The following is a 22,242-nucleotide window of genomic DNA, read 5'->3' on the forward strand; positions in this document are numbered from 1 at the left end:
ACCCGCTCAGCCTCTCTCAGCCAATCAGAGCATCATGCTGCATCATCCCACCAATCGAGAAGTTCGAGGGGCGTGTTTCGGGGAAATTCGTAGTGCCACAGGGCAACAAAAAATAAAAACTCCGAACTTGAAATAGTCGAGAGGAGGAGAGAGGAGGAGGTCCGTGATGAGGTGCTTGTTAATGGAAGTGGTATGTGCATGGTAAGGATTTTCATGACCATATAAGTACCAGTGAGGGTGAAGGATGGACTGAATCATCCGGTCCTGTACAGTCATCAGGACACTAAACAGACTCACCTCTGTTGAAGATGAGAATATAGAATATATCCCACTTCTATTGTCTACTTTGAGGAAATACGTTAACATCTGTCAAGCCAATTCCACATGGATTGTAGACAAGGTTATACGAATACAAATGTGGATTTGACTTGAACCAGCCACTTAAGAACAACACTACAGCATGTTTACTAATGTTACAGCTGCCGACAAGCTGTCTCACTGCTGGGGTTAGAGATACAAACAGACAGACAGACCAGGCTGGTGAGGGGAGGTGTGGGTGAGAGTGTGTGCGAGCGTGTGAGTGTGTTTGTACACGTGTGTGTATGAGAGTGTGTGTGAGAATGTGTGTGTGAGATGAGGGGTCTGTGGAAGAGATGAAAGTGGAAAAGGGGCTAATGATATAACAGCTAAACTCTCTCCCCCTCCACCCATCATCTGCAGACATCATAGTGTCACCTGACCCCTGTCCCCCCTGCTTCCCTACTGCCCCCGCTGCTCCCCTGCCCCCCCTGCCCCCCCTGCCTCCCTACTGCCCCCCCCCCCCTGTTCCCCCTGCCTCCCTACTGCCCCCCCTGTCCCCCTGCCTCCATACTGCCTCCCTACTGCCTCCCTACTGCCCCCCCTGTCCCCCTGCCTCCATACTGCCCCCCCGTCCCCCTGCCTCCCTACTGCCTCCCTACTGCCCCCCCTGTCCCCCTGCCTCCCTACTGCCCCCCCCTGTCCCCCTGCCTCCCTACTGCCTCCCTACTGCCTCCATACTGCCCCCCCTTTCCCCCTGCCTCCCTACTGCCACCCCCCGTCCCCCTGCCTCCCTACTGCCTCCATACTGCCCCCCCCCTGTCCCCCTGCCTCCCTACTGCCCCCCCTGTCCCCCTGCCTCCCTACCGCCCCCCCCTGCTCCCCCCCTGTCCCCCCTGCCTCTGCTGTGGTGGGTGTCCTCCAGCAGCCTGTGTAACATGTTGGGGGTTGTGAGGTTGTGTTCAGCTCTCTGTGTGTTCAGCTCTCTGTGTGTTCAGTATGTCAGGAATGTTCCTGTGTCTGTTCTCATGAATGATTAGCAGCTGTATCATACACACATACACATGCAAACAGACACACACACACACACACATGCAAACAGACACACACACACACATGCAAACAGACACACAAGTAAACGTGCGTGCACTGCTCTCCGCGGTGACGAACCTGGCATGTGGCTGGTAGAATCCTGCCGAGGGCTTCTGGGTCGGACCTGGGAACTACCACCCAGGGTCAGAGGTCACACTGCCTGAGCAGAACCAGATGCTGGGGGGGAGGGAGAGGGAGAGATGAGGGAAGAAAGAGAAGAAGAGTGAGAGAAAGGGGGAGAAGGGAGAGAGGGAGGAAGAGGGAGGGAGAGAGACTGGAAGATAAATATTTCTAAAGTCCTACTTCAGGACACAACATACACCAGCAGCCCAAACTGGAACAACAAACACAGAGAGATGGAGAGAGAGAGAGAGAGAGAGAGAGAGAGGGGATCAAAACAGAGGAAAAGGCTGGATCACCAAATATGGACACTTTTGACCTCCCTCCCCTCACCCTCCTCTATCCTCCCTCCTCCCTCACCCCCCTCCCTCCTCCCTCCCCTCAACCCCCTCCCTCCTCCCTCCCCTCACCCCCCTCCCTCCTCCCTCCCCTCACCCCCCTCCCTCCTCCCTCCCCTCACCCCCCTCCCTCATCCTTCCTCCCTCCTCCCTACTCCATTGTAATGACCCAGTGTCCCTCCTCCCCCCCTCCTCCCTGAGAGCAGGGTGTAACTGTGGGTGTGTCCCATCATTACAGGCTGTCAAGGAAAGAGGAAACACACACACACAAACACACACTCACACACACACAAACAAACACACACTCACTCACACACACACACAACTTCCCAAGAGCTACTGGAGAGTGCAATGCTCAGTGAGCTCATAATGTGAGTGTAGTGTGTGTGAGTGTGTGTTTGTGTGCGTGCGGGAGAGAGGGAGAGTTTGTGTGTGTGCTTGATGATTGACACGACTCTGCATCCTGTACATTTTAGATAAGCACTAAACTAAACTCATACACACACACACACACAGAGACACACACAAACTCACTCACAGACACACACTCACACACACACACACAGAGACACAAGCAGACACACACAGACAAAACCATTCTGAGTATCAGTGGACATGTTGTTGTGTCTGTCAGACAGCAGCTTGGTTCAGCAGCGGTCAGGGATCATGTCTCTCTTGACAAGCTCTTCCTGCCTGCCTGCCTGCCTGCCTGCCTGCCTGCCTGCCTGCCTGCCTTTCTGCCTGCCTGCCTGTCTGTCTGTCTGTCTGCCTGTCAGTCTGCCTGCCTGTCAGTCTGCCTGTCAGTCTGCCTGTCTGTCTGCCTGTCTGTCTGTCAGCCTGTCTGTCAGTCTGTCTGTCTGTCTGTCTGTCTGTCTGTCACAGAACAATCAGAGATCCCAGCATGCTGTAATGAAAGCAGAACTCTTTTTATTGTTTTCACTGTCACTCTCATCGTTGTCCTCCCTAAATCCTTCTCTCCTCCCCCTTTCCTCCCTCCCTCCTCCCTGTTGTCTGGTAATCAGTTTTCAGGAAGGGTGATAAGCATGTTGACTCACACAACACAGGAATGTGGAGAAAAGGGAAAACGTGGGGGGGGATAATTAGATCCTTCTTTTCTTGTCTTCTTTCCAGAGAGAGAGAGGTAGAGAGAGGTAGAGAGAGGTAGAGAGAGGTAGAGACAGAGACAGTCTGCTCAACCCAAACTGTCATGCCAATAAAGCATACTGAACTGAGAGAGGTAGAGAGCTAGAGAGGCAGAGACAGAGAGAGAGGTAGAGAGAGAGAGGTAGAGACAGCGGTAGAGTGAGAGAGGTATAGACAGAGAGAGGTAGAGAGAGAGGCAGAGACAGAGAGAAAGGTAGAGAGAGAGAGGCAGAGACAGGGGTAGACAAAAAGGGAGGTAAAGAGAGAGAGAAGCCCAGGAATTCTGCTGCTCTCCCTCTCTCTCTCTCTCTCGCCCTCTCTCTCTCTCCCTCTCTCTCTCTCTCCCTCTCTCTCTCCCTGTCTGTGAGTTCAGCAGGCGCAGGCTTCCCTGACTTTTTCTCCATATATGGTAAGAGAGAGAGAGAGGCGGAGAGAGGATGGGGGTGTGGTCTATTGTTTTTGGCGGAAGAGGTGTAGGGTTACGCTCCAGTGAACTCAGACTTTCGTCATCTCCCTTACCTCTCTCTCTCTCTCTCTCTCTCACACTCACACACTCACTCACACACTCACACATACTCACACACACACAGAGGATGAGACAGAGGTAACCAAGCACCATTTTATTATAAAACTCAGAATGGCACGGCGGGGGCACTAGCACAGAAAACAGAGGGAGAGAGGGAGGGAGAGAGTAGTTGATCATTAATGGAGGTAGTGTGTGTGAGGAAGGACTTTCTGCTCACCCCAGAGAGAAGCTCCAGAACCTTCAGGCCTTTGTCATGTCATCATGTCCCTGTGTGATGATGTCATTATGTCCCTGTGTGATGATGTAATTATGTCCCTGTATGATGATGTCATAGCAGATGATGTAATTATGCCCCTGTGTGATGACATCATAGCAGATGAGGGGATGTCTGGAGAGAATAGACTTCCCATAAGCCCCTGGGCTACCTGCCCCCCCCCCTCACACACACCTGTGAGGGGGGGCTCAGCTGAAGTGGCAGCGAGGGGGACAGACAGGAGGGAGGGCTCAGGTGAGGGGGGAGCGAGGGGGACAGACAGACAGGAGGGAGGGCTCAGGTGAAGCGAGGGGGACAGACAGACAGGAGGGCTCAGGTGAGGGGGGAGCGAGGGGGACAGACAGGAGGGAGGGCTCAGGTGAGGGAGGAGCGAGGGGGACAGACAGGAGGGAGGGCTCAGGTGAGGGGGGAGCAAGGGGGACATACAGACAGGAGGGAGGGGGGGCAGAGAGAAGATGATCACAGTTGATGGATCGAGACGGGTAATTTAGTGAGGTGTTAGGTGGAGGGGTGTGTTTGAGGAATGTGTAGGATAGTGTGTGTTTTAGTGTCTGAGGGAGTGTGTGTGAGTCTTCCAGTCCGTTAACCTAACTGTCAGGTGAGTAACACCCAGACATGTTCAGACAGAGATACCAGCTGCAGAGCCCATGTGTCTGCTTGGATAACGGTCATGTCTGACAGGCTAGCACACTGAACACGGTGCTTCAACTGCTGTTTAGTGACAATACAAATGAAATACAATACAGCTGCTGTCAGGCAGGATGTGACAACACAACAGCTGCTGTCAGGCTGTCACACAGCTTCAGCTGGCGTCAGGCAGGATGTGACAACACAACACCTGCTGTCAGGCTGTCACACAGCTTCAGCTGGCGTCAGGCAGGATGTGACAACACAACACCTGCTGTCAGGCTGTCACACAGCTTCAGCTGGCGTCAGGCAGGATGTGACAACACAACAGCTGCTGTCAGGCTGTCACACAGCTTCAGCTGGCGTCAGGCAGGATGTGACAACACAACAGCTGCTGTCAGGCTGTCACACAGCTTCAGCTGGCGTCAGGCAGGATGTGACAACACAACACCTGCTGGGTCAGGTACTACTTTCTCAGACTGGGGTCAGAAATGCATCCTGGGCTGGACTACATGGAGAGAGGGAGGGAGAGAGGGGGGGAGGGAGAGAGGCAGGGAGGGAGAGGCAGAGATGGAGGGAGAGAGAACGGGAGAGAGGGGGGGAGGGAGAGGCAGAGAGGGAGGGAGAGAGAACGGGAGAGAGGGGGGGAGGGAGAGAGAACGGGAGGGAGGGGGGGAGAGAACGGGAGAGGGGGGAGGCAGAGAGGGAGGGAGAGCAACACATCATCCTGCTCTTCATTTTAGCAGCAATCATCACACCATCATCCTACTTCAACACTCCGTTCCTGCTCTGCTAACTGGGCAGTCTGGGGAGACATGGAGGGAGATATGGAGGGAGACAGAGGGAGGGAGGAGTGAGAGAGAAGAGAGAGTCTCTCCACCATCTCTGGGTCACCAGGTCTGGTCTCGAACCAAGAGTCTCTTCAATAAAGACTTGTCTGTGGTGTGTTTGTGTGTATGAATGTGCATGTAGGTTTGTGTGTATGTGTGCATCATCATTCATAATATCAGAGAGGTCAGGACCACTCCTAGCTCCTGAGGCAGACACTCCTCCAGATATAACTCACTTTTATTCCCCAGTATTGACTTGTTCATATTACAGCTCATCATTGAAATAATATCTAAATCAAACCCATAACCATAGCAACCACTACTGTGATTGCACTTGTTTACATTTCACAGTCAGGACACACACACAAGCTCTGAGAACACTTGCACTCTTTTGTACAACACTCTCTCTCAGGCAGTGGAGTGGTGCGTGACTACAGAACTCTAGAGGAAGGGCGCCCTCATGTGGACACAGGGGGGAGCTGCAGAGAGCAGCATCATTCACTGTGTCGTGTTCTGCTGTGAATCTTGTCCCAGGCTGCAAGTACAGACTGTCCTGTAGCTGTACCCTACACCCCCACCACCCCACTGTACCCTACACCCCCACCACCCCACTGTACCCTACACCCCCACCACCCCACTGTACCCTACACCCCCACCACCCCACTGGAGCACAGGACGAGGGGGGGAGAGGAACCTGGCGATGCAGTAGAACACAGGAACACCCCCATCACTACACACCTGGGGCAGACCGATGGGCAAGACACAGCATTTACAGAGTAGATATCTTAGTGATGGGGGTGTGTGTGTGTGTGAGAGTCCAGGGTGAGCAGGGCTGTGTGTGTGTGTGTGTGTGAGAGAGTCCAGGGTGAGCAGGGGTGTGTGTGTGTGTGAGAGTCCAGGGTGAGCAGGGGTGTGTGTGTGTTTGTGTGTGTGCGCGTGTGTGTGTGTGAGAGAGAGAGTCCAGGGTGAACAGGGTTTTCTGGTGCTGTAGAATGGGCCAGGTTCAGACAGGACGAGGGTGGGACAGAGATTGGAGGACAGGGATTGGAGGACAGGGCCATGACTGACAGGTTCATTGTCCAATGACCTTGCTGACGAATGAGTCCAGCTGGTCATCATCTTTGATCCCCACAAACTGGTCGATGACATCACCACCCCGCATGGCGATAACCGTAGGAACCGCTGACACCTGGAGATTGAAGCACCATACTGTCATATGCATCCCATAATATTCTTATCATATACTGTATACAATTACCATCTCATTACACCTGCTTAAAGACAACCTGTCAGTCAGTAATGGGCAGTAGTATAACAAGTACTAATGTCTATTGTCTTTATGTAAAGCACTTTGAGCTGCAATTCTTGTATGAAATGTTCCATATAAATAAAGTCTTATTATTATTATTATTGGTACTAGTACTGGTGTGTATTGGTACTAGTACTGGTGTGTATTGGTACTAGTACTGGTGTGTATTGGTACTAGTACTTGTATATTGTAGTACTCACCCCATACTCAATAGCAAGGTCTGTGTGGTCGTCTATGTCAACCTTCGCCATGGCAACCTTGCCTTTCTGCTTGGCTACAGCTTTCTCTAGTCTGGGACCCAGAATCTTACAGGGACCACACCACCTGGAACACACACACACAATACTTCTGATTTATTGAACACACTTCATAATTTATATTTATTACATACATTTAAAAAGGAATGTATTGCTTATTATTTCACAGAAAGTTTGCGACCACTTATGGACACAAATAACATTGTCTCCTCTCCTCCTCTCTTCCACACTGGAGGATTAGGGTTCCCGTCCCGCCCCCCTGTCCTGAATCCCCCCCCCCCAGCCCCCCCCTCCCCCCCGTCCTGACCCCCCCCCCCATCCTGACCTCCCCCCGTCCCGCCCTTCCCCCCTGTCCTGACCTCCCCCCTATCCTGACCTCCCCCCTGTCCTAACCTCCCCCCTCTCCTAACCTCCCCCCTCTCCTAACCTCCCCCCTCTCCTAACCTCCCCCTTGTCTGTCCTCAACTGGTCTGATCCCTCATGGAAACACTGCAGTGCTGCCAGACATACGCATGGCTGTATCTCTCTCTCTCACACACACACACGCAGGACTTACTGTGCGTGGAAGTCTATGAGGACAGGCAGCTGGTTGTTGATGACTCTCTCTGTGAAGTCCTCATGATCCTGCACATTGAAGGAGACCTGGCGACGGGGTGCGAGGTGGAGGGAGGGGGACAGGAAGGAGAGGGAGGCGCTGGAGGAGCGCAGGAAGGGGGAGGAGGGGCTGCAAAGCTCTTTCAGAGACAGGGACCAAACTCTGCAGACAAGCAACCTGTGAGCCATCTGGAGGAGGAGAGGAGGAGGGGTAGGAACAGAAGAAAGGAGAGGGAAGAGAGGAGACAGGAGGAGAGGAGCAGAAAGAGGGTTAGAGTTCATTAATACATGTGATAAAATGCTGTTATCAAAACAAGGCTAGTCCAAAACAAAGCTATGAGCTGTGAACAGATGGTCACCATATCCTGGGACATGGGAGAGAGACAGAGAGAGACTTCCTGTTTACCTCTTCAGTGTCAGGTATGTGGGGCTACATATCTTTGAGGGCAGCTGGTTTGACATCACGAGGTTATCTGCCCTATTGGCACCTATCCTCTACTCTGTCAAAGGCTGGTGAGAAGGCGACCTGGCAGCAAGCAGGCTAGCTGTCAACTCAATCCAAGTTTCCAAGAAGTTATACAACACGTACGGGAGTTCACGTCTTGCTAGATTTAAGATATTGTTAATGACTTGAGATCTTCTAAATCAATAATTTTCATGATGGGCAATCTGATAATGCAAGATAGCTAATCGTGGTAACCTGTAAATAGTAACATTTTGTATTCGTTTGCTAAATCGGTGTTATCTTTTCTCCCGCATACGACAGTAAAGACGTATAGCGGGCGGTCCGGAGCGTGGTAGGCTAGCTATCCGTGTTTCTGGGGGTGAACTGCCGCTTGAACATCCCCGGGAACAGGGTTCGTCTGGGCTGTTTTGCAACCCCCACCGCCTGGCTGTTTATGAAGTGCTTTTTCTTCGAATAACCTCCGTGTGACTTTGTCCGCTTCTTCCTACTCTCCTCTCCTGCCTCGCGGCCACTTTCTCTCGATATATAACAGGACGAGTTTCACACCGGTGCCAGATTTAAGCACGAATTCACCTATGTTAGCAGCAATATTACAGATGTACTGGCATCAATAAATAATGCTCTGTGCTTACCGTGCTGTGCGATGAAGATGTTCTTGGCCGCCCGGACCCCTATATATGATGTACTTCCGCTTACAGTACACACAAAAGAGACCGCTGACTTTATTTTGAGAGGATCTCTAGCTCACGTTTCGGCGAGTAGCGCCGTCCTGCGGCCAATATGAGAACGGCAATATAGTAAACAACGTGTACGGTTCTTTGGTGGATAACCTCAGTTTGTGTTTAGTCGTTTTGGACTCTACTAACCCTCGAACTGATAAGATAGAAACTCTGAAAGAGCCACGTAGCAGACCTGGGAACAGTCTGATATCATACCGTTAGTATGTCCAGGTTACGGGATGGTCGAGCCGAGGACGCAGGTCAAGTCGGTCTCTAGGTTTGGGATCCCAACATACTCACTAAGTTCCCGGACTCGCAGACCCACTCATACATAATAAATGGGGACCGCTTTCATCCATTTCACGGGATGAAAGCGAGAGGAAGGAGGGAGGAAGGTGTGGCACGCGGAGAAGTAGTTCATCTTAAAAAGAAAACTCAGAAAAGTGCAGACAACAATAAGCAGACGCGCGGGAAACAGCACCGCGATGGACGAAGGTAAAGGCGAATGCAGGCGCGCAGGAAGGTATTTTGAGTGGGGGTGCTGAGGTACTGTCTATAATCTAGGCTACAGTATTTGCATGGGGAAAAAATAAGGGTTGTTGCATATGCAATACTTGTCGCATATGGAAAATAAAAACTCGGACATGAACACTCTCGGTCTCTTGCTCACTAGCGCTCGCTCACACACAAAAAGTTATAATTGGCCCATGTTCAAATAAAAAATCAAATCAATGTTCTGTTCGTTCACGATCTTCTTTATCCGTTAGCAATTAACAACTTCCGTGAACCCCATATAGCAAGATGCATGCCTGTGATAACTAAAAACTAGCAAACACATTTTTCCCACGTCTATTTTCTTCCCCAAAGCAAAATTATTTATTATGTCCTTATATTTAATTAAAAAAATTACTAACACCTTTATTTATTTTTTCCTTCCTGCAGCTAGGGGGCGCTGCAGCACCCTCAGCACTCCCCTTCCCGCGCCACTGGGCAGATGCTACCGGAGGACTGATACTGGAGCGGTAGGACTTGTTTGTAGCGCACAGCACGAGGAGATTCTTCACTGGTGACTGTCATGCTGCCCATGTCTCCATGTAAGATGGATGGATGGATGGATATATAAATAGATGACATGCAGACAAAAACCATAGATAGTTAACAGACAAACTCCCTCTCTCACTCTCTGTGTTGTATCAACTGTATTAAAACATTGTAACTATCATGCATCAACACATCACTACATGGTAACTTTCTACACTTGTTAAGCGCAATGACAAGAAATAGGGGTCAGATGGCTGAGCGGTTAGGGAATCGGGCTATTAATCAGAAGGTTGCCGGTTCGATTCCAGGCTGTGCAAGTGACGTTGTGTCCTTGGGCAAGGCACTTCACCCTACTTGCCTCAGGGGAATGTCCCTGTACTTACTGTAAGTCTGTCTTATAAGAGCGTCTGCTAAATTACTAAATGTAAAGTAAAATAATATTGATCATGCCACCAAATTAATGTGACACGAGTGTCGTCATAATAAACTGAGATTGTAATACCATTGTATCCTGTCCTTCCCTTGATTCAACAACAGAGGGAGCCCTGTTAAGGTGGAGGCAGGAGGGGAGGGGGGGAGGCAGGAGAGGAGGGGGGGAGAAAGTGGAAAGAAAAAGAGGCAGGTTGTTTGTGAGCTGGGCTGTGAACAGAGCGGCAGTGTGGCAGCCCCCCAGCCCAGGCTCTTCCCCCCATGTGTCAGCCCCCCCCCCCAGCCCAGGCTCTTCCCCCCATGTGTCAGCCCCCCCCAGCCCAGGCTCTTCCCCCCATGTGTCAGCCCCCCCCCCCCCCCAGCCCAGTCTGTTTACCTTCAGAATGCTGCCATGGCTGTTTGTGAGGCTCTTCCCACATGTCAGCCCCCCCCCCCCCCCCCCCCCACATGTAAACTCTGCACCGGAAATTGCAGGGATTTCTGGGATGTTTGAGGGTCTCTGCGGACGAGGCTGATGGGAGAACAAGGGTGCTCTCTGTCATATCCTGGAGGTGAGGGGGGAGAGGGGGAGGTGAGAGGTGAGGGGGAGAGATGAGGGGGAGAGATGAGGGGGAGAGGTGAGAGATGAGGGAGAGAGGTGAGGGGGGAAAATGGGGGGTTGAGGGGGAGAGGTGAGGGGTATGTGGGAGGTGAGGGAGAGAGGTGAGAGGGAGAGGTGAGGTGAGGGGGAGAGGTGAGAGAGAGAGGGGTATGTGGGAGGTGAAAGGGGGAGAGGCGGGTGAGGGGAAAGAAGCAGAGGTGAGGAGAGGGATGCAGGTACAAGGTCAGGTGACCTACTTTCTATCTGACCTATGACCTTGTCTGGATAGTCAGACCCGGGGGTGAGGCCTAGCTTGTCGCCATGGCGACCCAGAGCTGTAGAACACACAGCTGGTGACATCACACAGCTTGCTACTATAACATCACACAAGCCCTCTTTCTCTTGTGTGTGTGCATGAGTGTGTGTATTTGTATATTTTTGTGTGTGTGTATTTGTATAATGTGTATTTGTATTAAATATGTGTATGTTTGTGTGTGTATTTGTATAATGTGTATTTGTATTAAATGTGTGTATGTTTGTGTGTGTATTTGTATAATGTGTATTTGTATTAAATGCGTGTATGTTTGTGTGTGTGTGTTTGTTTTGTGGATGTTTATGTGTTCTGGGGCCCTGTCCCCTGTTTGAGATGTTGGGAAGTCAACAGTATAGTTCCTGTTTTAGGTTCAAAAATAACTGTAGGTCTCAAATACACCTCCCTTTCTCCCTCTCTCCCTCTCTCTCTCTCTCTGCCTCTCTCTCTCTCTCTTCTTTTATGCTTGTTTGTCCTTACCTTGTCTTCTGTTTTGGAACAGCCTGTGCTCTCTCTCCTCCACCCTGCCCTCTCCGCCTCTCCCTCCCTCCCTCCCTCCCTCCCTCCCTCCCTCCCTCCCTCCCTCCCTCCCTCCCTCCCTCCCTCCCTCCCTCCCTCCCTCCCTCCCTCCCTCCCTCCCTCCCTCCCTCTCTCTCTCCACAGATGTGTTTTGGTGTTTGATCTGTTTCTGCCTCCCACCTTTTCCAGCTCTGTCCTTCCCCTACCTCACACATACACACACACACACACACACATAAATAAACACACATGCGTATGTGTGTGTCACAGTAAGGGGGCAGTTCAATCAACAAGTCTTCATAAAAGTCTCGCCACACTATAGAGAAGTGAGACTACCTGGTTTATAAAACAGCTGGATACACCTGGCTTCTAAGACTGTTCCACCTGGTTTATAAGACTGCTGGTTTCACCTGGTTTTAAGACTGTTCCACCTGGTTTATAAGACTGTTCTACCTGGTTTATAAGGGACTTAAATGTGTCCACTCGGAACAGCTGGGTATATTTATCTAGCCTTTTACAAAGCATCAGCCAGACAGAGCTATGCGTGTGAAAACGACTTAAAAGCATCAATAATATTATTTTGACTTGAACATAAATAAATAAACAGTTGGAGCCAGCTCCTCTATGGAATGTTGTCATTCCCAGTTTTTATGAATGACGGTATTCATATGATGACCACGCCCTCCACCTCAGCTCTCAGCCAATCACCTGGCCGTGTGGAATTCCTTGGCCAAACGCCCGCTTCACGATTGGCCCGATGGCCTGTGGTGGGCGGAGCTGACATGAAAGATCACGAGAGCAATATAAAACCAAGGCGCATATTTTACTGTAATCGATTAAACGTCTCCGGTGATGATGGAGTATAAAGAATGTCTTTTCTGAAAAATAACCCGCTGGAATACAGCGCCTCTCTGGATGAAGCTGTTGTCTTTTGTCGTGGATCATCTGCGAGTGGATTTGTTTCGGCGTGACAACTGAGTTGACACTTTCTTAATTCTGGTTTTGTCGTTAACTCATCATCATGCGGGTGTTAATATTCTTAACTGCGCTTCACGTCGCGAGCTTCCGTCCGGTAAGTGTGCATGCTTGTTAGTGTCTTTCAGCGGCGCTTGTGTCAACACCGGGAGCGCTGCCTCACGTGTCTAGCCTCCGGTCAGTACAGTGGAACTACAGTATAGCCAACTGTCGACTTTATACATGACTCGTGTCTCGTTAATGGAATCCCCTGCCCTGCACAAGAGACTCTGCTCTGGTGGATATATGCATTCAGGGGTTGGAGTGGTCAGTGGTTTTGCGCGGTCTCCTCCCCGGGGATCTATCGTGGCTGTGTGGCGTGACGTCCTTCAGTTTTATTGATCATCGGTTTGTACCGCGAACTTGAATCTGTAAACAGACAGGCAGAAAAGCAGACAGGCAGGCAGGTAGGCAGACAGGCGGTTGATAAAGTGACACACATTCAGGACTGGAAATAGACCAAGCTCTCTGTGCGGAAACAATTTATCCCTCCCTCACCCTAGCTTCCCTCTCCTCTCCTCTTCTCCCTCTCTGACCCTCCCTGCCTCCCACTCTCCCGCCCTCCTTCCCTCAGCCCTTTCCCAGCCCTCCCTCCCTCCCCCCTCCTATTTCCCTTCCCTTCCCTCACCCCTCCCCCCCACACTCCTCTCTCCCCCCTCCTCCCTCCCCCCCTCACTTCTCCCTCCCTCTCACCACCCCTCTTCCCTCCCTCCCTCAACACTCCCTCTCCCCACCCCTCCTAGCCTACTCTCTCCATAACGTGTCCTAGACTCCAGCTGTATGACTGTGTTCTAGACTCCGACTGTATGACTGTGTCCTAGACTCCGACTGTATGACTGTGTCCTAGACTCCAGCTGTATGACTGTGTTCTAGACTCCGACTGTATGACTGTGTCCTAGACTCCAGCTGTATGACTGTGTTCTAGACTCCGACTGTATGACTGTGTCCTAGACTCCGACTGTATGACTGTGTCCTAGACTCCAGCTGTATGACTGTGTTCTAGACTCCGACTGTATGACTGTGTCCTAGACTCCAGCTGTATGACTGTGTTCTAGACTCCGACTGTATGACTGTGTCCTAGACTCCAGCTGTATGACTGTGTTCTAGACTCCAGCTGTATGACTGTGTTCTAGACTCCAGCTGTATGACTGTGTTCTAGACTCCAACTTTACTAGATGACTGTGTCCTAGACTCCAACTGTATGACTGTGTCCTAGACTCCATCTGTACTAGATGACTGTGTCCTACACTCCAGCTATACTAGATGACTGTGTCCTAGACTCCAGCTGTACTAGATGACTGTGTCCTAAACTCCAGCTGTATGACTGTGTCCTAGACTCCAGCTGTATGACTGTGTCGTAGACTACAGCTGTACTAGATGACTGTGTCCTAGACTCCAGCTGTATGACTGTGTCCTAGACTACAGCTGTACTACATGACTGTGTCCTAGACTCCAACTGTATGACTGTGTCCTAGACTCCAGCTGTACTAGATCACTGTGTCCTAGACTCCAGCTGTTGTAGATGACTGTGTCGTAGACTCCAGTTGTATGACTGTGTCCTAGACTACAGCTGTACTAGATGACTGTGTCCTAGACTCCAGATGTATGACTGTGTCCTAAACTCCAGCTGTACTAGATGACTGTGTCCTAGACTCCAGCTGTATGACTGTGTCCTAGACTCCAGCTGTACTAGATGACTGTGTCCTAAACTCCAGCTGTATGACTGTGTCCTAGACTCCAACTGTATGACTGTGTTCTAGACTCCAGCTGTACTAGATGACTGTGTCCTAAACTCCAGCTGTATGACTGTGTCCTAGACTCCAGCTGTATGACTGTGTTCTAGACTCCAGCTGTACTAGATGACTGTGTCCTAGACTCCGGCTGTATGACTGTGTTCTAGACTCCAGCTGTACTAGATGACTGTGTCCTAGACTCCAGCTGTAGATGACTGTGTCCTAGACTCCAGCTGTACTAGATCTCACTGTGTCCTAGACTACAGCTGTATGACTGTCCTTGACTCTAGCTGTACTAGATGAATGTGTCCTTGACTCCAATTGTATGACTGTGTCCTAGACTTCAGCTGTATGACTGTGTCCTAGACTACAGCTGTATGACTGTATCCTAGACTCCAACTGTATGACTGTGTCCTAGACTACAGCTGTATGACTGTGTCCTAGACTCCAGCTGTACTAGATCTCACTGTGTCCTAGACTACAGCTGTATGACTGTGTCCTTGACTCCAGCTGTACTAGATGACTGTGTCCTAGACTCCAGCTGTATGACTGTATCCTAGACTCCAACTGTATGACTGTGTCCTAGACTCCAACTGTATGACTGTGTCCTAGACTCCATCTGTACTAGATGACTGTGTCCTACACTCCAGCTAAACTAGATAACTGTGTCCTAGACTCCAGCTGTATGACTGTGTCCTAGACTCCAGCTGTACTAGATGACTGTGTCCTAGACTCCAGCTGTATGACTGTGTCGTAGACTACAGCTGTACTAGATGACTGTGTCCTAGACTCCAGCTGTATGACTGTGTCCTAGACTCCAGCTGTACTAGATGACTGTGTCCTAGACTCCAGCTGTATGACTGTGTCCTAGACTCCAGCTGTACTAGATGACTGTGTCCTAAACTCCAGCTGTATGACTGTGTCCTAGACTCCAGCTGTATGACTGTGTCCTAGACTCCAGCTGTAGATGACTGTGTCCTAGACTCCAGCTGTACTAGATCTCACTGTGTCCTAGACTCCAGCTGTATGACTGTCCTTGACTCTAGCTGTACTAGATGACTGTGTCCTAGACTTCAGCTGTATGACTGTGTCCTAGACTTCAGCTGTATGACTGTGTCCTAGACTACAGCTGTATGACTGTGTTCTAGACTCCAGCTTTACTAGATGACTGTGTCCTACACTCCAGCTAAACTAGATGACTGTGTCCTAGACTCCAGCTGTATGACTGTGTCCTAGACTCCAGCTGTACTAGATGACTGTGTCCTAGACTCCAGCTGTATGACTGTGTTCTAGACTCCAGCTGTACTAGATGACTGTGTCCTAGACTCCAGCAGTATGACTGTGTCCTAGACTCCAGCTGTACTAGATCTCACTGTGTCCTAGACTACAGCTGTATGACTGTGTCCTAGACTCCAGCTGTACTAGATCTCACTGTGTCCTAGACTCCAACTGTATGACTGTGTCCTAGACTCCAACTGTATGACTGTGTCCTAGACCCCAGCTGTACTACATGACTGTGTCCTAGACTACAGGTGTACTACATGACTGTGTCCTAGACCCCAGCTGTACTACATGACTGTGTCCTAGACTACAGGTGTACTACATGACTGTGTCCTAGACCCCAGCTGTACTACATAATTGTGTCCTAGACTGTACTTTATGGCTGCTTAAGAACGTGGTAGAACGTGCTAGCCTGGCTGGTTAAAATGGAAGCTTTGTGCAGGATGTCCGGTTTTGAGATTCTCTCTGACCATGTATATGTACCATGTGTCCTCTACCCTCTCCTGGTCTAACCCCTCTCTTGTCTCCCTTCCTCCCACCTCCCCCCCCACCTCCTGCAGGTGACTGGTTGCCCAGGTGTGTGTGTGTGCCCCGGGGTCACCCCCTCCTGCCCCCCTGGAGTGAGTGTGCTGCTGGATGGGTGTGGCTGCTGCAGAGTCTGCTCCGCCCAGCTAGGCGGGGCTTGCAGCCAGACACGCCCCTGTGACCATCATAAGGGCCTGGAGTGTAACTACGGCAACGACGTAGGCCGCACACACGGCATCTGCAGGGGTGAGGGGGGGGCTGGGGGGTGGGGCTGGGGCTGGGGGTGGAGGGGCCAGCTCTGAGTTCTATTGGTTGTCAGTCACACACACACTTTATACTCACACATACACTCGTAAATACACACACTTATACCCCCCCCCCCACACACACACACACACTCTGGTATTATAAATGTGTTCTAAATGCAGGGGTGTATTCTGTGTACTGTGTGTACTTCCACTGAGACACATTTAACAACATCACATTTAGAATACAGCCTTCATGAAACCTGGAATTAATGCCTATTCTTTTTCTCCATCTTTCATTATCTTTTCTACAACATTCTCTTTCTACCCACCTCTCTTTCCAAAACCCTTCCTCCCTCTCCTCCTCCCCCTTTCTCCTCCCCCTCCCCCTTTCTCCTCCTCCCCTCCCCCGTTAGCTAAGGAGGACGGCAGGTCTTGTGAGTATAGTGGCAGGATGTACCAGAGTGGGGAGAGCTTCTCAGCGGGGTGTAAACACCAGTGCACCTGCATCGACGGGGCAGTGGGGTGCATCCCCCTCTGCCCCACCCTCCTGCCCCTGGCCACTCCCTCCTGTCCCGCCCCCCGCCTTCTGAAAGCCCCTGGGCAGTGCTGCCTCAGCCTGGCCTGTCACGGAGACTCCTCCCCCCACAACACGACCCCCCAGACACCAGCCTACCTCCCCTTCCCCTTCCCCTCCTATCCCAAACCCCACACCAAGCCCTACCCTAAACCCTACTCCAAGATCAACACCAAGCCCTACCCTAAACCCTACTCCAAGATCAACACCAAGCCCTACCCTAAACCCTACTCCAAGGTCCACACCAAGCCCTACCCTAAACCCTACTCCAAGATCAACACCAAGCCCTACCCTAAACCCTGCTCCAAACACTACATCAAGCCATACTCCAAACCCTACCGCTCACCTCCCAAGGTTGCCCTTGGTAACGAGTTGGTGGAGGCGTGGCCGGCATGGGAGCAGCGATCAGGTCAGATGGCAGGTAACCATGGCAACCCCGTGTCTGACTCCTCCCCTCTGTCTAACTCCACCCCCTTGTCTGTATCCCTGCCGTTAAGAGAGGTGTTTGTGCGTTTAGCTTTTTACCGCCCTGACCCTCACACACACACACACACACAAATGGCCCCACTGTGCTGCTCTGCATCCCTGTTCGTGTGTGTGTACGACAGTGTTTGAACACGGCATGTTTTCCACAAGCTCCCTGTGCACCAGAGGCGCACACACACACACACACACAGCCCATACCTGTTTAACCCAACTTTCCTCTGCATGTATCTGGCCTCTATGAGTCAGTGTCGCAGTGAATGAGGTCTGTGTGCTTCCATCTCTCTCTCTGTCTTTCAATCTCTCCCTCTTTCTATCTCTCTCCATCTCTTTCTCCATCTTTCTATCTCTCTCCATCTCTCTCCCTCTTTCTATCTCTCTCAATTTTCTCCATCTCTCTCCATCTTTCGATCTCTCCATCTCTCTCTTCCTCTTTGTATCTCTCTCCCTCTTTGTATCTCTCCATCTCTCTCCCTCTCTCCATCTCTCTCTCTCCCTCTCTCTCTCCATCTCTCTCTCACCTCTACCGCCCTTCATGCCCCCCCCCCAGCTTGGAGGCAGGTGGGGGACCAGTGTGTCGTCCAAACGACCAGTTGGTCTCAGTGTTCCCGGAGCTGTGGGATGGGCGTGTCCTCACGCGTAACCAACGACAACGGTCAGTGTAAGCTGGTGAAGGAGACACGCCTGTGTAACATCAGACCCTGCAGCTCCCTGGCTCTTCCTGCCAAGGTAAAGCCCTTTGGGGAGGGGGACAGCAGTGAAGCCCTTTGGGGAGGGGGACGGCAGTGAAGCCCTTTGGGGAGCGGGACAGCAGTGAAGCCCTTTGGGGAGGGGGGCAGCAGTGAAGCCCTTTGGGGAGCGGGACAGCAGTGAAGCCCTTTGGGGAGGGGGACAGTAGTGAAGCCCTTTGGGGAGGGGGACAGTAGTGAAGCCCTTTGGGGAGCGGGACAGCAGTGAAGCCCTTTGGGGAGGGGGACAGCAGTGAAGCCCTTTGGGGAGGGGGACAGCAGTGAAGCCCTTTGGGGAGGGGGACAGCAGTGAAGCCCTTTGGGGAGGGGGACAGCAGTGAAGCCCTTTGGGGAGGGGGACAGCAGTGAAGCCCTTTGGGGAGGGGGACAGCAGTGAAGCCCTTTGGGGAGGGGGACGGCAGTGAAGCCCTTTGGGGAGGGGGACAGCAGTGAAGCCCTTTGGGGAGGGGACGGCAGTGAAGCCCTTTGGGGAGGGGGGCAGCAGTGAAGCCCTTTGGGGAGCGGGACGGCAGTGAAGCCCTTTGGGGAGCGGGACAGTAGTGAAGCCCTTTGGGGAGGGGGACAGCAGTGAAGCCCTATGGGGAGGGGGACAGCAGTGAAGCCCTTTGGGGAGCGGGACAGTAGTGAAGCCCTTTGGGGAGGGGGACAGAAGTGAAGCCCTTTGGGGAGGGGGACAGTAGTGAAAGCAGTGAAGCCCTTTGGGGAGGGGGACAGCAGTGAAGCCCTTTGGGGAGGGGGACAGCAGTGAAAGCAGTGAAGCCCTTTGGGGAGGGGGACAGCAGTGAAGCCCTTTGGGGAGGGGGACAGCAGTGAAGCCCTTTGGGGAGCGGGACAGCAGTGAAGCCCTTTGGGGAGCGGGACAGTAGTGAAGCCCTTTGGGGAGGGGGACAGAAGTGAAGCCCTTTGGGGAGGGGGACAGCAGTGAAGCCCTTTGGGGAGGGGGACAGTAGTGAAGCCCTTTGGGGAGGGGGACAGCAGTGAAGCCCTTTGGGGAGGGGGACGGCAGTGAAGCCCTTTGGGGAGGGGGACAGCAGTGAAGCCCTTTGGGGAGCGGGACAGTAGTGAAGCCCTTTGGGGAGGGGGACAGAAGTGAAGCCCTTTGGGGAGGGGGACAGCAGTGAAAGCAGTGAAGCCCTTTGGGGAGGGGGACGGCAGTGAAGCCCTTTGGGGAGCGGGACGGCAGTGAAGCCCTTTGGGGAGCGGGACAGCAGTGAAGCCCTTTGGGGAGGGGGGCAGCAGTGAAGCCCTTTGGGGAGGGGGACAGCAGTGAAGCCCTTTGGGGAGGGGGACAGCAGTGAAGCCCTTTGGGGAGGGGGACAGCAGTGAAGTCCTTTGGGGAGCGGGACAGTAGTGAAGCCCTTTGGGGAGGGGGACAGAAGTGAAGCCCTTTGGGGAGGGGGACAGTAGTGAAAGCAGTGAAGCCCTTTGGGGAGCGGGACAGCAGTGAAGCCCTTTGGGGAGCGGGACGGCAGTGAAGCCCTTTGGGGAGGGGGACGGCAGTGAAGCCCTTTGGGGAGGGGGACAGCAGTGAAGCCCTTTGGGGAGGGGGACAGCAGTGAAGCCCTTTGGGGAGCGGGACGGCAGTGAAGCCCTTTGGGGAGGGGGACAGCAGTGAAGCCCTTTGGGGAGCGGGACAGCAGTGAAGCCCTTTGGGGAGGGGGACAGCAGTGAAGCCCTTTGGGGAGGGGGACAGCAGTGAAGCCCTTTGGGGAGGGGGACGGCAGTGAAGCCCTTTGGGGAGGGGGACAGCAGTGAAGCCCTTTGGGGAGGGGGACAGCAGTGAAGCCCTTTGGGGAGGGGGACGGCAGTGAAGCCCTTTGGGGAGGGGGACAGCAGTGAAGCCCTTTGGGGAGGGGGACAGCAGTGAAGCCCTTTGGGGAGGGGGACGGCAGTGAAGCCCTTTGGGGAGCGGGACAGCAGTGAAGCCCTTTGGGGAGGGGGACAGCAGTGAAGCCCTTTGGGGAGGGGGACAGCAGTGAAGCCCTTTGGGGAGGGGGACGGCAGTGAAGCCCTTTGGGGAGGGGGACAGCAGTGAAGCCCTTTGGGGAGGGGGACAGCAGTGAAGCCCTTTGGGGAGGGGGACAGCAGTGAAGCCCTTTGGGGAGGGGGACAGCAGTGAAGCCCTTTGGGGAGGGGGACAGCAGTGAAGCCCTTTGGGGAGCGGGACAGCAGTGAAAGCAGTGAAGCCCTTTGGGGAGGGGGACAGCAGTGAAGCCCTTTGGGGAGGGGGACAGCAGTGAAAGCAGTGAAGCCCTTTGGGGAGGGGGACAGCAGTGAAAGCAGTGAAGCCCTTTGGGGAGGGGGACAGCAGTGAAGCCCTTTGGGGAGGGGGACGGCAGTGAAGCCCTTTGGGGAGGGGGACAGCAGTGAAGCCCTTTGGGGAGGGGGACAGCAGTGAAGCCCTTTGGGGAGGGGGACGGCAGTGGGCCAAAGAGGTCACATTGATATTAATATCATCAAATTCATACAGCTATCAAGTAGACCCCTCTCCTCTCTCCCCCTCCCCTAACTTACTCTAATAATTGTAATAATACTGTCATAATAATCTAAACCTGCACCCCTACCCACTCCCATCTCCCTCCATCTCCCTCACCTCTCCATCTGTCTCCTTTTCTCACCCTCCAACCTGCTCTGCCCCCCCTGTCCATTTATCCAATGTGCTCTCCCTCTCTCTCCCTCACTCACCATCTCTCCCCCTCACTCTCTCCCTCACTCTCTCCCCCTCACTCACGATCTCTCCCCCTCACTCATCTCTCCCTCACTCTCTCTCCCCCTCACTCTCTCCCTCACTCACCATCTCTCTCCCCCTCATTCTCTCTCCCTCACTCACCATCTCTCCCCCTCATTCTCTCTCCCTCACTCACCATCTCCCCCCTCACTCTCCTTCCCTCTCTCTCCCTCACTCACCATCTCTCCCCCTCATTCTCTCTCCCTCACCCACCATCTCTCCCCCTCACTCTCCTTCCCTCTCTCTCCCTCACTCACCATCTCTCCCCCTCATTCTCTCTCCCTCACTCACCATCTCTCCCCCTCACTCTCCTTCCCTCTCTCTCCCTCACTCACCATCTCTCCCCCTCACTCTCCTTCCCTCTCTCCCTCACTCACCATCTCTCCCCATCCCCCTCTCCCTCTCTCTCTCCCCCCTCCAGAAAGGTAGAAAGTGTTCCCGCACCCACAAGGCTCCAGAGCCCCAGCGTCTGTCCCTGGCCGGCTGTCGCAGCGTACGTCTGTACCGGCCCAACTACTGCGGCGTGTGTGTGGACGGCCGCTGCTGCTCCCCCCGCCGCACACGCACCGCGCCCGTGACCTTCGCCTGCCCTGATGGCGAGCGTTTCCAGCGCAGCGTGATGTTCGTGCAGTCCTGTAAGTGCAGCGAGGAGTGCGACCACCTGAATGACGTGGCCCTGCCCCCCCAGCGCTGGCTCCACGGAGACACACACAAATTCACCGACTAGCCCCCCTCACCCCCCCCCCCCCCCAAACCCCTCAGATTACCTCCAGCCATTAGCCCCCCCCAGTATACAGTAGCCCACAGCCCTGTTCAGGTTCAGGGCTGCTAGATTGACACCACATCACACACTCCTGAACTCTGGGACTGAACCCCAGTGATGGGACAGAGAGGGGTGGTGCACACACACTCAGCGAAGACTACTGCTCTTGCTGATGCAGCTCTTCCTAGAGACAGGACAATGGGTGAGGAGGAGAGGACTGAAGAGGACAAGAGGAGAGGAGAAACTAAGATGCCTCCAGCCTCATATCGGAACAACCAATACTCATGAAACCAAGATGAAAGGAAGGAAGGAGGGATGGATGGAGAGATGGAGGGTGGAAGGGAAAGATGCTTGTGGTCTTAGATGGAGATGTAGATAAACTTTGGTTCGTCTTAGATGGAGGTGGTATTTATTGTGACATTGACACAGCGGCTGCCCACTAATGACGACTAATGCTGTTGTCCAATAGCAGATGTGACGAGCTGTCTGGGCAGTCAGGTGAAAGCAAAACCCAAGAGCTAAAGAGTCTGGTGTGAACTTTGTGGGTTAGAGGTTGTAAACAAACCTGGGGTCAAGGTCATGAATAACCATCCTACCAGGGTTCAGCACAATGCGGAAGCTCCGATGTCACGGGAAACAGCGGTGACTGGTAACTGGACCACAATTAGCTCAC

At 52.9% G+C, this 22,242-nt stretch overlaps 2 protein-coding genes across 2 annotated transcripts; one reads left to right on the plus strand and one right to left on the minus strand.

Moving 5' to 3' along the window:
* Positions 1-6,176: 6,176 nt before the first annotated feature.
* txn2 (thioredoxin 2) lies at positions 6,177-8,576 on the minus strand. Its single transcript, XM_067232175.1, has 4 exons — positions 8,506-8,576; positions 7,370-7,596; positions 6,757-6,880; positions 6,177-6,436 (listed from the first exon to the last, which is right to left on the minus strand). The coding sequence occupies exons 2-4, from the start codon at positions 7,594-7,596 to the stop codon at positions 6,320-6,322; spliced, it is 468 nt and encodes a 155-aa protein (XP_067088276.1). The 5' UTR covers positions 8,506-8,576; the 3' UTR covers positions 6,177-6,319.
* A 3,916-nt stretch (positions 8,577-12,492) lies between these two features.
* si:ch211-106h11.3 (CCN family member 1) lies at positions 12,493-21,970 on the plus strand. Its single transcript, XM_067231185.1, has 5 exons — positions 12,493-12,543; positions 16,060-16,270; positions 16,686-17,267; positions 17,880-18,058; positions 21,228-21,970. Exons 1-5 carry the CDS (start codon positions 12,493-12,495, stop codon positions 21,531-21,533), a joined length of 1,329 nt encoding a protein of 442 aa, XP_067087286.1. The 3' UTR covers positions 21,534-21,970.
* The last annotated feature ends 272 nt before the right edge of the window (positions 21,971-22,242 follow it).

This window comes from Osmerus mordax, chromosome 3, assembly GCF_038355195.1.
Source record: "Osmerus mordax isolate fOsmMor3 chromosome 3, fOsmMor3.pri, whole genome shotgun sequence".
NCBI classification, from domain to species: Eukaryota; Metazoa; Chordata; class Actinopteri; order Osmeriformes; family Osmeridae; genus Osmerus; species Osmerus mordax.

Bases quoted from the DNA above. Each gene is read 5' to 3' on its own strand.
- txn2 (XM_067232175.1), bottom strand. From the start codon at position 7,596: ATGGCTCACAGGTTGCTTGTCTGCAGAGTTTGGTCCCTGTCTCTGAAA. The intron at 6,881-7,369 runs GTAAGTCCTGCG...TGTGTGTTCCAG, and splicing joins CTCATAGACTTCCACGCACA to GTGGTGTGGTCCCTGTAAGA. The intron at 6,437-6,756 runs GTGAGTACTACA...TTCAATCTCCAG, and splicing joins ACCTTGCTATTGAGTATGGG to GTGTCAGCGGTTCCTACGGT.
- si:ch211-106h11.3 (XM_067231185.1), top strand. From the start codon at position 12,493: ATGCGGGTGTTAATATTCTTAACTGCGCTTCACGTCGCGAGCTTCCGT. The intron at 12,544-16,059 runs GTAAGTGTGCAT...CACCTCCTGCAG, and splicing joins ACGTCGCGAGCTTCCGTCCG to GTGACTGGTTGCCCAGGTGT. The intron at 18,059-21,227 runs GTAAAGCCCTTT...TCCCCCCTCCAG, and splicing joins CCCTGGCTCTTCCTGCCAAG to AAAGGTAGAAAGTGTTCCCG.